General features: G+C 38.8%; 1 protein-coding gene across 1 annotated transcript in view; it reads left to right on the forward strand.

Annotated features, from left to right (window-relative positions):
• The window catches only part of LOC115798232 (protocadherin-15-like), a 215,335-nt gene that overhangs the window by 108,158 nt on the left and 89,129 nt on the right, over positions 1-18,048 (forward strand). Inside the window, exon 20 of the mRNA XM_030755001.1 lies at positions 5,924-6,052. Coding sequence (XP_030610861.1) covers positions 5,924-6,052 — 129 coding nt within the window. The remainder of the gene's footprint in view (positions 1-5,923; positions 6,053-18,048) is intronic.

The following is an 18,048-nucleotide window of genomic DNA, read 5'->3' on the forward strand; positions in this document are numbered from 1 at the left end:
CTCCGTGAAGGGATTCTACATCCTTCACAATGAAGAGACACAAACAACAGATGTGGTGTTATCTGAAAAAGAGGATTATTATAGATAATTGTTTTTTTAAGTACTTGTCATTCAGTAATAATAAAATAATAATCAAGCAATCTTCACAATTAAGAGTAAAAACTTATTCATAACAATTGACTGTAAAGATATGGATGACTAAATATTTGTTAAACAGCCTCCAGGCCCAATAAATATTAGTAGAAATGATGAGCCACATGCTAAATAAGGCTCAATAATATTTTTTAACTGGCAACTGATAGCTTTTTATATATACTAACTGTATTAGACCACACTGTTAGTGCAGTAGTACTCAACTAAGAACTAAGAAGGCGTGTTTTTCAACACCAATATTATTCATAGAACTTGATGTTTTGGTGTTGGTGGAAAGATTTTGTGCTTTTTGGCTACAGGGGCATGCACAAACTCTTCGATGTGTACACCCCCAGAGATATAATTTCATTTCATTCTCACTGAAGGCGAGTTCTGTATCTGAATGGCATAAAGCATGCAAACAGTAAAGATACTCAGTAAACAGTAAAAGTAGACGTGAGTGAAATTTGAAACCAAAAAGGGAAACAAAATGCTGACTTTTGGTTTGCTAAGTTACTCTTTAAGCTGTTTTTGATGCTTATTTTGTCTGTTTGTCCATCAGTTTTGTTTCATATTAAGGAGGCCTAAGGCATTAAGTTCAAGTATGGTCAGTGACCTTTATTGCATGCCATACCTTTTATGCTTGTTCATCTTTCTCACAGTATTTAAAATATATATATATATATATATATATATATATATATAGTAAATTAGCTATAATATCCTGGCAGAACAACCATACACTGGCAGTTATTTGCACTTACTCGTGATGTTTTGGTCCTTAAACTTTACCACATAACATCTTTCTTTCACAGTCAGAGTTTATGATCCATTGCTCTCATTTGCAGCCGCTTTGTTTGCCATCTGAAAGATGAATTTCTTTTGACATATCTGTTGACACAGAGAATACCTGAATGATCTCAAAATGCTTCACAAAGCATATCTCACATACATTTCTGGTAATGGAGAGAAATTGTCTTTTTTGTTTGTTTTTTTTATTTTTTGCCAATAATCCGACACTTCACATTATGAATGTTTAGCTGTGCAGACATAAGAGAGAAGCCTGGCTTTTAGTTTATGCTTGCAGTTTCTTTATGGCTTTTGTTGTTAAATACTGTACGTTATTTAACTATTTACAGCATTTTTCATGTGTTCAATCCAGCACACCACTACCATTGTCTCTGTGGAGCAACTGTTTGAAAATGTGCCATTTTCCCTTATTTTAAAGAAAATCACACCATCCCCATCTGTATGATGGCAGGCTTTCCATATTGCCTTTCCAGGTCTTAGTCAGGAAACCTGAATGAATACACAAAAATACTGAATGTCAAAAAGGTTCTTACTTAATATGTTTATTCAGCAACAACAGCTATTTTGCACTCTCATTTGCACCCCCCCCCAACACACACACACACTTTCTAAGTTTTCTCATACTCAGTTGCTCTCTCATGAAAATCAAATGAGCCCTTCTTCCTTCCCCCTTTTCACCCTCCTCTGCTTCTCTGCTCCTCTCCCCTCAGCAATCCCCCAGTGTAGCAACCCCCCCCCCCCCCCCCCCTCCAAACCACACACACACCAATTAAAACAAAAGGTAAAGTTTAAGATTCCACTGAGGAGAAAATGCTGATTATAATACTGTGACCTTTTTTATTATGGAATATGGAGGGAAAACGGCAAGTGGGAGAAAGAGGTATTCATTCTGCCAGTGCTGCCCTAACAGGGGTTTCATGCTTCGGTCTTATTACACGCACTCTTGCTCATGCAGCCATGTAGTTAGTCTATTGCTCTCTGGACCTTGACAATTAGTGTATTATCCTTGTGTCCCAAGGGTCCAGAAGTCAGAAAATGGATAAAAGTAGTTTAAACATTTGTCTGCCTGACACTTCATTATGTTTTGAATGAGAGGAAAAGAGTATAGGATTGTGAATAGAGAGAGAAAGAGAGGGTATACAAGAGGGGAATGATATCAGCTACGGGGAGAAACTGAAGGGAAGACAAGGAAAGAATGAAACAGAAAAAAGGAGAGGAGGAGATTGGAGTGTAGTTGCCTTACACAGGCCCATTAATCAGAATCACCTGGAAGGCCTTGGATTGTCTTCATATGGATCCACATACACACACACACACACACACACACACACACACGCATGTTTGTGTCCCATATTATTAAATGTCCTGTTGTGAGAGTGTCAGGCTACAAAGTGCCTAATTGGCTATTTGGCCAGTGAATCCATCATGCTGCCACAGACTGAGGACCCTACAAGTTGGTGCAGTAAACCAGCTTTACTGTAAGGACAGTTTGCATTGTGGAATGCAACAGAAACTGTCATCAAATGGACTGCATTAGGCTGTATCATGGCATTAGTAAATGAACGAGCTTCCTCCTTTAAATCCTGTTAGTTAGCGCCGCTACAGTGATGAATGTAAAAACGTATTATTCTGCGAGTTAAACAGACAAGGCCAGACTTCTTAAACTAACAATGTGCTCATTCTTCATTCACCATCTTTGTATGGCACTAAGCCAGTTCATTGATCCAAAGATGTAACTGTGGCTCAGGAGGTAAAGCAGGTCATCTACTAATCAGAAGGTTTGGTGGTTTGATTCCTGACTGCTCCAGTCTGCATGCCAAAGTATCCTTGGGCAAGATACTGAACCCCAAGTTGCTACGGATGCATCCACTGGAGTGTGACTGTGTGTGAATGTTATACAGAAAGGACTTACACGAATATGTGTGTGAATTGGTGAATGTTAAAGCACTCGTGAGTGTTTTTTCCAGCGTACTATAGAGGACAGCATTACAACAGGTTGTTGCTTGCTAACTTAATGTAGTTTTATCTGTATTCAGAATCAACGTGTTCACATTATACACACATGCGCCAGTAGAGTTAAAAAAAATGCTTTTCATTATACACTATATTAATACATGGGAAAAGCAAGGTCAGGGGCATTTACTGTAGCTCCAGAAACACAGTAGCACAGTGAATGCATTTTCTAACTGATTATTATAAGCGGTGCAGGATCAAATGTCTGGGGAATACAAAGCACATTACAATACACTGTAAATGTATCTGCTAAATCAAAGTCAACAGCAAGTCAGCATCAGGTCTTTGTTCTGGGTCAGGCCAGGCGATCGGCCTTGATCCGATCTTTAATCCTTCCTCAGAGGGTTCTCTGTATACTCACTTCATGTGCATTTCCTGTTGTGTTGGAGGACACAGTCAATAAATGAAATGCTGACCCTGCTGATTCCTTCACAACTGAAATTGTCTTCCACACCTCTGCATTTCTGTAGTTCCTGCTGTTGTTTTAAAGGACTGTCAACACTGAGCCTCTTGCTGGGAGTTACCTGTTCTCCTCTCTGATTACTGGTGTCAGAGGGAATCTGCTGAAAGCCTGCACTCTTTGCTTTTCTCGTTAGTAATTGATGAAGAACATAATCTACCACAGTTCTTCCAATTTCATCTAAATAAACAGTTCCTGGTCTTGCACTTCTCACCGGCCTCCTCTTCCTTCCAGTCTTGATTGTTGGGATGAATACAAGTATGCAGCTTGTACTGTACACCCTGCTGGCTTGTGTTGGTTTCATCGCATCATTAGCAGCAAGTGCGAACAACTTTGCGTGATTGTTTAACTTCTGCCTGGTTGCCTTTAATCATTAAGAGTGCATCACGCTGCAAAATTTGTCTGAGTGTGTGTAGAGATTTTGAAAGTGGAACAAATGAGATCTGCAGATTGTGTGTATGTCAGGTTCTCCTGAGTGACTGGTTCAATAAATAGGTTCAACACGTGGAGCATTTGGCTCAGAGAATGTGATTTAGTGTTTTAGCAATTCAGAAAAAAAAAACTGCAGCGTTGTCAGTTATCAGCTGTGACATTGCATTGGCGGACCACTAAAAATAATACAGCTAAACCATTAAAAATACGGCGTCACCAGGAGACTGATTGTTAAAACTTGGCAGGTGGCCACAGTGTCAGCGAAATAATAAACTCTGAGGTGTGCGGCTATTTAAAAGTAATGTTCTCAGACTTCCCGAGGCAAAATGGAGCTTCTGCTATCTCTTTCCTTTGTGTCTGGATGCGTGTTTGACAGCATTGCTCACAGACTGCCTTTCATTGTGTTATAGCTCTCTCTGCTTTACATATATTGGCATCCAGATAAACAGTTTTGTCAGGTGTGAGTTTTTAACCTTAGATCACTTGCATCACCATGTTCCCTGCCAGCCTCAATAGGTTGTTGTCACCTCTGTGATTGTCACTCTCCCACACACAAGCCCACACATACTGCCTCTTCTCTTTTCATCCCACTGATGTAAACTGGTGAGCCCTTCCTCCTCCCAATTCCCTTCTTTAAAAGTCAAACCTTGGATGACTCTCTTTCTTCCACTCATGAAAGTCAAATTAAGAAATTGGTGACATCTAAGCAGCTTCGCTCTCTCCCTCTCCTGCTCTTTCTCAGTTACTCAGTGTGATATAGTGTAAGACAAATTACATCCAATTAGAATTTCTGTAAAACAAATTTTCCCTTACAAACCTTTGCAAATTTACTTCAGCGCCTCAAGTTTGTTTAGGTTGATTTTTTTTTTCTTTGCCCATCATAGACATTTTTCTCAGTCAGTTTTATATCAGAATCCATTCATCATCTGTTTTGCTGACAGATTTTCTTTCCTAGAATCTAAAGACAAAAGTTCAGGTTCCTTTTTATTATTATCATTATATTTGTATTCCAGATAAGTTTTTTTTAGCAGTGGCAAAATCCCTTTTAAATTAGGATGCTGCATATTTTGTTTTTACTCACACAAGCCTTAAACTCTGAATTCAGTCTGAAACCAGCCCCTCTTTAACCCTTGCCTCCTTCTACATTTCACTCTCAATTATTCATTTAACACTCACTGGCCTGAATTCAAGCCAAGTGAAAAGTCTGACACTGTATTTTCAATGCCACTACCTCATTTAAAGTCATTTTCTGAAAGCACAAAACGCCTCATTATTTACAGGGTGTAAACTGATAATACCACAGCAAGAATGCCTGCTTCCAGCAGGATGATGCATCTTGTCACAAAGCTCAAATCATCTCAAACTCCCCTTATTGAACATCAGGATGAGTTCACTTTAAATGTCCCCGACAGTCACCAGCACCTTTGGGACGTGGTGGAACGGGAGATAATGATGTGCAGCAACTCTGTGACACTATTGTGTTGTTATGGACCAAAATTTGTGAGGAATGCTTCCAGCACCTTGTTGAATCTATTCCACAAAGAATTAAGGAAGTTCTAAAGATGAAAGGAGGTCCAACACAGCACTAGCAAGATGTAACTTGTAAACTGACTTCTGAGCATATTGTATGTACTTGATGCATCACTGTGTGCTGCTAACTATTTTTAATCATAAATGTCACCACAAAAAAAAAAAAAATACTTCCAAGGTGTAAAGGGTTAAAACAAACTTTTTACATCAAGAGAATGAACAAGTGGGCCAACAGTGAGCAGGTTTTTCACTCTATTTTTAGAGTGAACAGTTCTTACTAGCACAAAGGGACAGGGCAGCCAGGGCCTGATTACAACTAATTTGCAAGGAAAATGAGCTCTTTAGTTAGTTATATAAGATGAGGTTAGCAAGAGGGACTAAGATGGTAAAATAAAAATTCAGTGCATCTGTTTCAGAGGGAATAATAATCAGTTTTCAGATGTCTGAAATAAACGCTAACACAGTCTTTTGTGTGTGTGTGTGTGTGTGTGTGTGTGTGTGTGTGTGTGTGTGTGTGTGTGTGTGTGTGTGTGTGTGTGTGTGTAGACTTCTACAGCAACAGTGAACATTGTGGTGACAGACGTTAATGACAACGACCCGCTGTTCGATCCTTCCCTGCCAGTGAACCTCACTGTCATTGAGGAGCAGGATCATGCCTATGTTGGACAGGTCAAGGTAGGAAGACACACACACACACACACACCCACTGCTACACACACCACAGTCTAAATCATATGCAGAGAAAGAGCCTGCATGGCCAAACTTATTTCTCTAACATTTTCACATCACCGTTGGCTACATGTCTTTGAATACATTTAAGCACTCACTGTAATTAATATTGGTAGTCCACATGTATAATTGCAGCATGTTTGGATGCTAATGTGTTCATGCTCCACTCATTCCTGATGGTGCATTTGTCTTACCTTTTTAGTGTGTTTCCTTAAACTAATCCTTTATTATAATGATGAGTCATGAACAAGACAGTTTAGTTAGCACTTTATTTCACTCTATCAATAACTGATTGTTCATGCTCAATTAAAAAGCCAAACACAGCAGTATAGCAAGAAAAAAGAAATTACTCTTTTTTCCTGTTATTTCTCTAGTGGCCCAGACCAGCATGTTTGAACTGGTTACACAGCTCTTGTGTTATTGCAACACAGATCTTCATATTTGAATCTAAGCCTTGTTTCTGTGATACTGATGTAAGGTCACTACCATGAGAGACATATCATTTCTTCAGAGTTATGATGGTACCCTTTTAAGATTCATTGACATTTCTTTGTTCATCACATTTTTCATCTTAAAATGGAATAATTTGCATTACGCAGGCTGGCTTTTTTTTTTTTTTTTTGTCCTCAGAAGGACAGAAGGATCCCGCAATGTGACTCTGTAAACAGATTATTGCCCCCACAGCATAAGTAATGCAATACACACGCACACACACAGATTCACAGAGGCTCTAATTGAATTCAGCTCTTATAATCTTTTACAACTGGGACCAAAGATCACTAACATAACTTCTTAAACTGTGGTAGCTTTGTAATTAGGACTGTTATTATGCTCACAGGACTTTGAGTGCATATTGCATGTGGAAGTGGCTACAAGGTACAAAGAGGCAAACGCATGTTCTGTGGAGCATGTGTGGAATAGTGTCTTTTAGGATTGAATGTTTTAGGTGTGATTTTACTTATTTGTTTTCTGTCTGCATCTCTGAAACTCAACACATAAGCCACAAAATCTTACACCAAATAAGAAAACACTGCAAATCTCTTGTACTGCAAACATTCCAAATTTTGATTAAGATTACTAACTGGTATTACTAACTGATTACCAACTGATAACAGCAAACCTATGCAGCTGCAATGTTTTAAACAAATATTTGATAGTAATGATATTTCAAAGTCAGACTCAGTTATTTTATTGCAGTAGTTGCTAGTAGTGTTTTTGGTATAGAAGTTGATTTTGACAAGAATTCTTGGTTATGTGTGGAAAAGGTATTGGGATAATCTATTATACATAATCTATTATACATAATCTATTATATATATATATATATATATATAATAGGTTTAAAGCTAGCACTTTAAACCTATATATAAATAGGTTTAAAGTGCTAGCTTTAGTTTCACCTACATCAGCACTCTGGCCTCCACTTTCCACAAAGACTCCTGGTCTTGTTCCAGACCTAATAACCAACTTATGTATTCCCCAGACAGGGGCCATGGGTAAATCTGACACTTTGATAGGCTCTGATCTTTAAAGATGCTCACTTGGTTGCATGCTTGCTTGGATTTGTTCCAAGCTTAATTCATAGGCTTTATACAGCAGTGTCAGGGGGTCTTTGATCAGTCTGACACTTTGCCAGGTTCTAAATGTTAATCACGCTTCTTTGCTTCAACACTAGGACTACTCCTGAGATAAATACATGGCCCTTGTACACCCTTGTCCATAAGTTTTAACAAGTCGTGTTTTTAACAGGTTCCAAACTTTAAAAAAAAAATTCAACAGTTTCTTATTTGGACCATTGGGCACAATTCCATCCCTTTTGCCTGAAGAGGGCATTTCATTCCAAGCATTCCAAATTTTTACTCTCATTCAGACCTTTGGCCATGTTCCAAATTCAACATCCAAAAACCCACCCTAATCTATAGAGAGGGCACTTGAAATAATTCCACTCCTGAACTTCCTCCCTTTCAAGGACCCTTGGACATATTCCAAACCAAAACGGACTATGTGATCCCTCAGCGGGCTAAGCAAGGCACGACTCTGGGCCACATTCCAAACCAGGGTCCGTAACTGTAAGCATTAAAAAGATTTCCGGAAGAATGAATAGACCTGACCTTGGTTTGCTGATTCTTGTAGGTAGACAGGGAAGGGGGGGGTTGCTTGAAAATGTGAAAATGCTTGGGTGGCAGGAAGAAGTAGGAGAACAACACTAGGGACTAAGAGGTGGCAAGAAGGGAGAGGGGAAATGAAAAAGCTAAGAGCCTCATTCTCAATCTGGCTGTCATGAATTTAACACATGGTTTCTATGGAAATAATAAAAAATGCTTAGAAAAAGGATAAACTCAGTGAATTCAGACAGACCTGTGACAGATTAGTGACCTGTGCAGGATGTACCCCGCCTCTTGCCATGTGACAGCTGTGATAGGCTCCATCCTCCCTGCAACTCTAAATTGGATAAGCAGTTAAGAAAATGGTAGGATGAATAGATGCTGTATGACCAATAAAAGTTATAGTATCAAATGGCCAATGTACCAAATGAAACTCCATCAATAATGTAAAGGTCCTAAGTGGTTCAGACTCTTTTATGGTGGATGGAAGTGAATGTGCAGTGTTTACGTACGAATAAAAAGCCACAACCTGGGGTGAATTTTTCATTTGCATTATGTAGTTGCAAATGGAAGCAAATGCTGCAGAATTTCTAAAGCAGGTTCTTTTAAAGCTGGCATATTATACTCTTCCATGTAGCATATTTTCATTCTTACACCCTGAACAGGTTGCCAGTCCATCGCAGGGCTAAATCAGGGAGACAGACAATGACACACTCTCATATCCGCACCTATGGCCAATTTAGAATTACCAATTAACCTAACATGCATGCAGAGAACCCATGTAAGCAAAGGGAGAACATCCGAGCTTCACATAGAAAGGCCCCAGCCAGCCTCAAAGTAAGGCAAGGAGGTTTGACCCTCCTTTCTATGATGCAACAGTACTAACCACTTGCCACCCCAGTTCAAAAAAAGGGACATCACCATGCCAGAAATTTAGGATTTGGTACCAGTACAAGTAGAATTACATGATTCTTGATACCCAATTTGATACTAAAACAAAATGATCATCCCGCATACTTAAACATAAACTCAATTTACAACACTGACATGGTGGCAGATCATTTATTTACAATGTTAATATTATGCTCTGTTGAAAAGACAGAGTGAAATGTTAGGATGGTTGGCGAGTAGCTTACTACTACTTACTTATTTTAGCTTATGGAACAAAGTTGAATTCTCAACGGCAGTGCCAGCTCAGACAAAAAGGGAAAGTGCATTTTAGGATAACATAAGAAGGAAAATACTTTGGACGTTTTTAATATGAACTGAAATTTATTCGCCTTGAATTCTTTAAACAGATCTGGATGCCGCTCATTTAGTTGCTTCACTAAATTGAAAATATATTCCCCATTGGTTCAAAAAACAAGAGAAGAAAACTATAACATTGGTTGCATATTGCCTTTTGGAAATCAGTTATCATCAATTACTTTAATTATGTTTTAGGTCATGGGATATATATTTCCATTTCTTGGAACTATATGTAAATAAGGACAGCATAATAGGTACATAAATAAAACAAAATAAATAATAATAATAGATTTTAAAAAATGATAATAGCATAAGTCACTGGGCTGCAGAAGTACCACTTTCCATTGATGCTTGTCTTTTAACAGTCCTGCTCAAGCAGCATAGCATAACGTTACACACAGCCTCGTAATCAGATGCTTCATATCAAAGTGGCTGCATGCTCGAGTACCTCTTAATCAGATTAGTTTGGTCTATCAGTCAACTGCAGGGTTAGACAGTCATGTGCCGTGATGACTGGGAGGCCTTTCTCAACTCTTAAACCTGAGAGAGAGGAACACATCAATGAAATGACCCGCTACAGATTGCAGATCATTGGCTCTTCATGACATGTTTGCCTGTCCCTGTGTGGCTGATAACTTTCTGCGTACTGTTAGTGGACACGTGCTGCACAAAACCTGCCTGGCATTTTTTTGTTTGGTTGGTTGGTTTTTTTGTAAATTGCGTTAAATTGATTTGTAGGGAAAACATTTCTAAAGGGAAAACCTTTAAAAAGTAGGCTACAGATTATCGATCTCCCTTTATACTGTTTGTACTTTCACACTAGCCATGAAGTGAATCATGTTTCTCCACAGAAAACAACAATCTACTCTCATTAGGGCCTGAAAATGTAAACCATATTGTGTATCAAATATAAATGAGTACTTCATTAATATGCCATTTATCATCAATTTCTTAGCAATTTCTCAGATTTATTTTGTGAGAAATTAAGAGGTTTACTAGTAACACAAAACACACAAACAAAAAAACTAAAAAGGAAAAAGTGTGAGTGCATTTGACATTTGCGTGTACGTGAATGTGTACCACCTGCTGAAAACTGTCATTTCTGGTTTAACATGTTGCCTCAAAGCAAAAGAAGCTGAAAAGAAACAAAAGATAAAGAAACAATCCCACAAACACACACTAACATACAATGTAGGAACAAGAGTACTGGTGATGGCTTGTCTATACAGTATGTAACCTACTTAGAAATGACCTACATACCACTATGATACACAATGATATTGTGTTATTAGAGTAGCAAAAGAAATGTGCTCAGAGGCACATGAAAAATATCTCAGTAATTGAGTTTCAGTTGCAGGTGCTTCTTTTAGGAATTAAATTAGAGGTGGAGGTGAGAAAGTGATAAAAACAGAAAAGGGAGGGAAAAAAGCAGGGGAACTAGAAGAAAAGAGGCGTGAGCACCTGAACAAGACAGACAGAACTTGTGATTGTAGAGAGAGTTCATATTTCAGGTTTCAAGGTTCTTTTATTTTTTTTTTCAGGAGTCAGTCTCCGTTGAAAAGCTGCAGACATAAGGCAGCTGAGACATTAATTCTATTGTGTTCGTGGCTTTCAACTGTCTGGCAATGTAATTACACTTAGATAACTGTGAGAAAGACGTCAAGGGAGGGATAGGACTTGAGGACAGAGAGCAGGAGAGGGAGGATAAAGGCAGAGAGAAAAGTCACACACGGCAGATGCGTGAACCTTCTGCAGCACCTGACTCTGGGAACTGCAGCCATCAATATGTTTAACATCAGGTGATTAATCAATGTAAAGGATTTAGTTCAGTGTGTAAAATGTTACGTCAGCTTTACTGTAGGCAGTTAAAGGCAAGTTTTTATGTGAAATGACAGTCTCCTTTTTCTTCTCCTTCAAGTTTTGCCACAGCAGATTATCTGCCTGCATCTCACCGTGTCCCTAGCATCCTCTTCTGTCACACCAACTCTCCGCATGGCTTCCTTCACTACATACATGAGTCTTCCTCTTTTTCTCTTCCTTAGCAGCTCCATATTCAGCCTCCTTTGTCCAGTGTTGCCACTGTCCCTCCTCTGCACATGTCCAAACCACCCCAGCCTTACTTCTCTAACTTTGTCTCCAAGGACAGTCAAGGGCTCTGAGTATACTAAATGTAGATTCACTGCTCCCATCATCTTGACAAAATGCCCCTTAAACCATGGGTATAAAATTATTAGGAAATGCACTGTAAATGGATAAGAAGACTGATGCCAGTTTACTATTTGTCCAAGATGAGGCTTTGGTGAGATTAACTTAGCACAAAGACAAGCAAAAGCTAGCATTGCTCACATTGCATGGGTTTAAACCATAATAAAACAAAGGGAAAGTAGCAGTTTTCCTTTTTACTCATTCAGTAGACAAGATATTTTAATCATTTTCATGTAAAATTAAAAACAATTACTTTTAATTATATTGCAGGATTTTAATATACTCAACAATTGATTACCTGGAAATAAAATGAATTCATCTTTTTAGTTTAGTTTAGTTTTACATAGGGACAAGCTACAGCATTCATAGTCTAAGCTAGTTTGCAGTGTCCGTTCCTAGGTATTAATAATTTATACCCAAATTTGTGCCGGCACACAGGACTTCTCTAAGAAGTCAGAAATTAATCTAGCATAACATTCAACCACTAAAACATTTTTTTTTTTGTTCAGGAATGCCCGTAAATAACTGTAATTTTGCATCTTAATCAAAAATAATGTGCTTCACTATTTGTTTCTCCTTTTTTGTGAAACAGTAAATTTGAAAATTCATGGATAATAACAGTAATTATATTTTAGCATTGAAAATATTTCAGTTAAAGAGCTTGCAATCTTACATTGAGTGGTAGTCTAATAAATTTGTTAAGCACTGTAAATGTGCTACTACACAATAAAAACATTTAGTGTCTTTTGGACAGAGCCAGGCTAGCTGTTTACCCTTGTTCTTTTTCCTAAGCTAATTGGCAGGCTTTACAGCTAACAAATGAGCATGTCTGTGGTCTTTTCATCTTATTCTCTGCTATAGTTTCCCAAATTTTCAAGAGTACCGATTTAGTTTTATTTATTTTCAAGCTGTAAAACTGCAGTTTTCTAGCTTTTTAGTTTTTCTCTCTTTTATTTTCCATGTCTCACTTCTTTCTCACCTTTCTTCAAACAACCTGGGATAATCATCCAATATGTGTATGCTCCATTAAATTTCTAACAGTTTTACGCCCAGATAGTGATGAATCACTGAATACAAATCACATCAAGAGGACTTCGTTTTTCTTTGAGTCTTCATAACGCTGACAAGACAGAGTCTAATTTTCATTCATTCTAATAGTCGCTGTGTGAGATGCGATGAAACTTTAATGATCCAAAATTGGGGAAACAGACTAAAATGGGTCACAGCATTAGCAAGTAGTGACTGCAGTAGAGCAAATGAAGCAGAAGACAAATATGAGTTGAGTAATGGGGGTTAGATGAAGTTATTCAACTGACGATGTTGACAATATTGCTATTAAAGTTGCAACAGTCTTTAGATAAGGATATTTTCTTATTAAGTGATGATGTATCGTCCCTGTTGCCTGTTTGCTTTAGTGGTTATTTTTTTTTTTTTTATCAAAGATGAGTCCTAAATCCTGTTTAGTTGTCTTTCTGCCATGTTCAGCTTGTTTTATTATCATTTATGTACAGCACGTCTTTCAGCTTTGAAAATTGCCCGATTTATACTACAGCTTTCCGCCTTATAGTGTTTTTTTGAAACCAACAACAACAATTTGTTGGGTTCAGAAATGAATCACCATGAGACCAGCTGAGATTTAATTGTGGATATTAAGTTTAAGATCATGGATTTTTGGTAGCAAATAATGAGATTACAGACTTAATACTAATTTTGACGTGGATGAAGTCATCTCTTACACATTGCCAGCAGTATTCCAAACTTATAACCACCCTTAAAGATTCCTTGGTGTCTGTTTGCTTTAGGAAATAGAGGGAACATTGGCACCTGGAAACAGCCGATTATGCAAGAACCAACAGGATACAGAAACACTGAAATTCTAACAAACAAGTTTCATAATAGAATGATATAATATAGAGTAATGGACTTTTAGAGCCACCCCTCTTTTCTGTAAATTTTGCTTCCAAGGAGTCACACTTTCTTGTATTTTTTTAAAATGGTCTTGATCAATAGTTCTCCAGGCTTTTTGACTTTTTTTTTTTTTTTGTATGAGTCTGGGTTTGGCGGTTGCCAGGAGTACGGTATTTGTGTGACTGCACTGTGCCAAGTGTAAATTTTGGTGGAGGAGGAATTATGGTGTGGGGTTGTTTTTCAGGAGTTGCTTTCCACCCCTTAGTTTCAGTGAAAGGAACACTTAATGTTTCAGCATACCAAGACATTTTGGAAATTTTTATGCTCCCAAGTTTGTGGGAACAGTTTGGGGATGTCCCCTTCCTGTTCCAACATGACTGCCTACCAGTGCACAAAGCAAGGTCCATAAAGACATGGATGAGTGAGTTTGGTGTGGATTCTTGACCTCAATCCAATAGAACACCTTTGGGACGAATTAGAGCAGAGACTGTGAGCCAGGCTTTCACGTCCAAAATCAGTCTGACCTCACAAATGTGCTTCTGGAAGAATGGTCAAAAATTCCCATAAACACGCTTCTAAACCTTGTGAAAAGCCTTTCCAGAAGCACTGAAGCTGTTATAGCTGCAAAGCGTGGGCTGACATCATCTTAAACCCTATGGATTAAAAATGGGATGTCACTAAAGTTCACATGTGTGTGAAGGCAGATGAGACAATACATTTTGCAATATTGTGTATCTACAGCAGACGAACAGTGTCTGAAAGTTATGTCCTTAAGAAATAGGAAAAAAATCCAGCAAAGACCTGACATAGGACCTGAGAGATGCATCTGACCCTTCAGTTGATCCATCTGCTGTTCACTGAAGCCTCATCAGAAATGGTTTCAATTGAAGGATGGTTGTCAAGAAGCCATTTTTAAAGAAAAGGAAACAGGGAGAAAAGGCTGAGCTCATCTAACTTGAGTGAGTGTAAAAGATGATGGAGGCTCTGTCATGGTTTGGGACTGTATTTCAGCCAGTGGTGTTGGGGATCTTGTCAAAATTGACAGTTACAGATGCAGAAAAGTTTGTATCCACTATGCAATACCATCTGGAGAGCAACTGATTGGTAGCAGCTTGAAAATGATCCCAAACACACTGCAACTGCAGTAAAAGCATACCTACATAGAAAAACACGCAAAAGAACTCTATCAATCGTGGACTGGCCCCCCAGAGCCTGGACCTTAGTGTTATTGAAGCAGTGTGGGATCATCTTGACAGAGAAGGGAACAAAAGGCAGCCAACATCCAAAGAAGAACTTTGAGTGTCCTTCAAAAAGCCTGGAGAACTATTCCTGAAGACTGCATAGGCCTTTAAGACCTATAATAGAACAAGTCTGCCAGAACATATCTTTACAGTTATACATGCTGTAGTACCATCTTGTGGAATATTTCAACTCACCATACATAAATAGAATTTTCAGAAACCTAATTATAATAAGTATGAAAGAAATCCATAGTAACTACAAAAAGTGCACTAACCCACAAAGAAATTGAAAACCATTTTCTGTATCTACATATTATGCTAAATACAGAAATACCATAGCTGTACATGCTAATGCACATGAGTACATTTTGTTTAGTGCTTCCTATATGATTTTTTCGCGCCCGTTAGAGGAAGAATACAGTGCTCTGGGACACGTTGAATGCATGATATGTAAATCCTCTGGTTTTATATGCAAAAAGAATTAATTCAATTTTAATTATATAGCGCCAAATCACAACAAAGTGTCGCCTCAAGGCACTTTGTATTGTGGGTAAAGACCCTACAATAATACAGAGAAAACCCAACAGTCAAAATGACCCCCTATGAGCAAGCACTTTGTGACCGTGGGAAGGAAAAACTCCCTTTTAACAGGAAGAAACCTCCGGCAGAACCAGGCTCAGAGAGGGGCAGTCATCTGCCACGATCGGTTGGGGCTGAGGGTAGAGAGACAGGACAAAAGACACACTGTGGAAGACAGACAGAAAATAACTAATGATTAAACACAGAGTGAAGTATAAACAGAGTAAAAAAGGTCAGTAAAAAGAAAAAGTGCATTATGGGAACCACCCCCCCCCCCCCCCCCCCCCCAGCAGCCTAGGCCTATGGCAGCATAACTAAGCAATGGTTCAGGGTCACCTGATCCAGCCCTAACTATAAGCTTGATCAAAAAGGAAAGTTTTAAGATTAATCTTAAAAATAGACAGGGTGTCTGTCTCCCGAATCCAAGCTTGGAAGCTGGTTCCACAGAAGAGGGGCCTGAAAGCTGAAAGCTCTGCCTCCCATTCTACTCTTAAGTATCCAAGGAACCACAAGTAAGCCAGCAGTCTGAGAGCGAAGTGTATTGGGGTGATATGGTACTATAACGTCTTTAAGATAAGATGGGGCCTGATTATTCAAGACCTTGTATGTGAGGATTTTAAATTCTATTCTAGATATAACAGGGAGCCAATGAAGAGAAGCCAATATGGGAGAAATGTGCTCTTTCTTTCTAGTCCCTGTCAGTACTCTAGCTGCAGCATTTTGAATCAGCTAAAGGCTTTCCAGGGAGCTTTTAGGACAGCCTGACAATAACGAGTTACATGGGTCCAGTCTAGAAGTAATAAATGCATGAATTAGCTTTTCAGCATCAGTCTGAGAAAGGATGTTTCTAATTTTAGAAATATTGTGCAAATGCAAAAAACCGGTCCTACATATTTGACATATCCTGGTCAAAAATGACTCCAAGATTTCTCACAGTGTTACTGGAGGCCAAGGTAATGCCATCCAAAGTATCTGGTTCGACAAATTGTTTCTAAGATTTGTGGGGCCGAGCACAAGAACTTCAGTTTTATTGGAATTTAGAAGCAGGAAATTAGAGGTCATCCAGGCCTTAATGTCTTTAAGACAATCCTGCAATTTAACTAATTGATGTGTGTCATTTGTCATGGATAGATAAAGCTGAGTGTCATCTGCATAACAATGAAAATTTATGCAATGCTTTCTGATAATGCTGCCTAAGGGAAGCATGTATAATGTAAATAAAATTGGTCCTAGCACAGAACCCTGTGGAACTCCATAATTAATCTTTGTGTGTGAAGAAGACTCCCCATTTACATGAACAAATTGGAGTCTATTAGATGAATGGGATTCAAACCACTACAGTGCAGTACCTCTAATACCGATAGTATGCTCTAATCTCTGTAATAAAATGTTGTGGTCATTAGTATCAAAAGTTGCACTGAGGTCCAACAGGACACGCACAGAGATGAGTCCACTGTCAGAGGCTGTAAGAAGATCATTTGTAACCTTCACTAATGCTGTTTCTGTACTATGATGAATTCTGAAACCGGACTGAAACTCTTTAATAAATAAACCGTTCCTCTGCAGATGATCAAGGCCGGAGATTGGCCTATAATTAGCTAAGACAGCTGGGTCAAGTGATGGCTTTCTAAGTAACAGTTTAATCACAGCCACCTTGAAGGCCTGTGATACATAGCCAACTAATACAGACAGATTGATCATTTTTAAGATTGAAGCATCAATAATTGGAAAGATTTCTTTGAACAGTCTAGTAGGAATGGGATCTAATAATGCTGGTTAGGTGGAAGTAACTACCGTATTTTCCGGAGTATAAGTCGCACTTCTTTTCATAGTTTGGCTGGGGGTGCGACCTATACTCCGGAGCGACGTATATGTGACATTTATAACACATGAACCAAAATACTCCAGCCACTTGACATCTCCGTGAACTGCAGCTTTAGGGCAGTCTTGCGTAACCTGTGGGCGCAGTGGATGATGGATGGAGAGCACAGCTTAACGGCAACTGGGAGAATGCGCCACCCAACTTTCCTGGAAGTCATTGGATGGATCAAGAAAACATGGGCTTCAGTGACAACCAAACCATCCTGTTGGGATTCAGAAAGGCTGGAATAATTGGAACTGCAGCTGACGACGAGTCTGACTAACGCGACACAGAAGAGGAAGCTGCGCTTCGTCTACGGAGTGTACGGAATTGTTTAGAAGTGACACCGAGGATGAAGAATTCAATGGATTGATGGTTTGGTTAACTTGTTAGTATGTTCTTTATGCTATGGTTATCTGAATAACTTAATGTTACGTTAACATACCGAACACGTGTTCGTTGTGCGTCATGTAGCTGAATGTGTTACGTTAGCATAACGTAACTCATGTAGCTGAATGTGTTACGTTAGCATAACGTAGGCGTAACTGTGTTCGTCCTGTTCTTTAATTCATTATTATTTTAAATTGCCGTTCAAGATGGAATTTCTGCTCTGGGTCTCGGATTCTATCACCCCCCCCCCCCCCCCCTCAAAAAAAAAAGTGCGACTTATAGTCCAGAATCAGAATCAGAATCAGAATCAGAATCAGTGCGACCTATATATGTTTTTTCTTCTTTATTATGCATTTTTTGGCTGGTGCGACCTACTGTATACTCCGGAGCGACATATAGTCCGAA

This window comes from Archocentrus centrarchus, chromosome 19, assembly GCF_007364275.1.
Source record: "Archocentrus centrarchus isolate MPI-CPG fArcCen1 chromosome 19, fArcCen1, whole genome shotgun sequence".
NCBI classification, from domain to species: domain Eukaryota; kingdom Metazoa; phylum Chordata; class Actinopteri; order Cichliformes; family Cichlidae; genus Archocentrus; species Archocentrus centrarchus.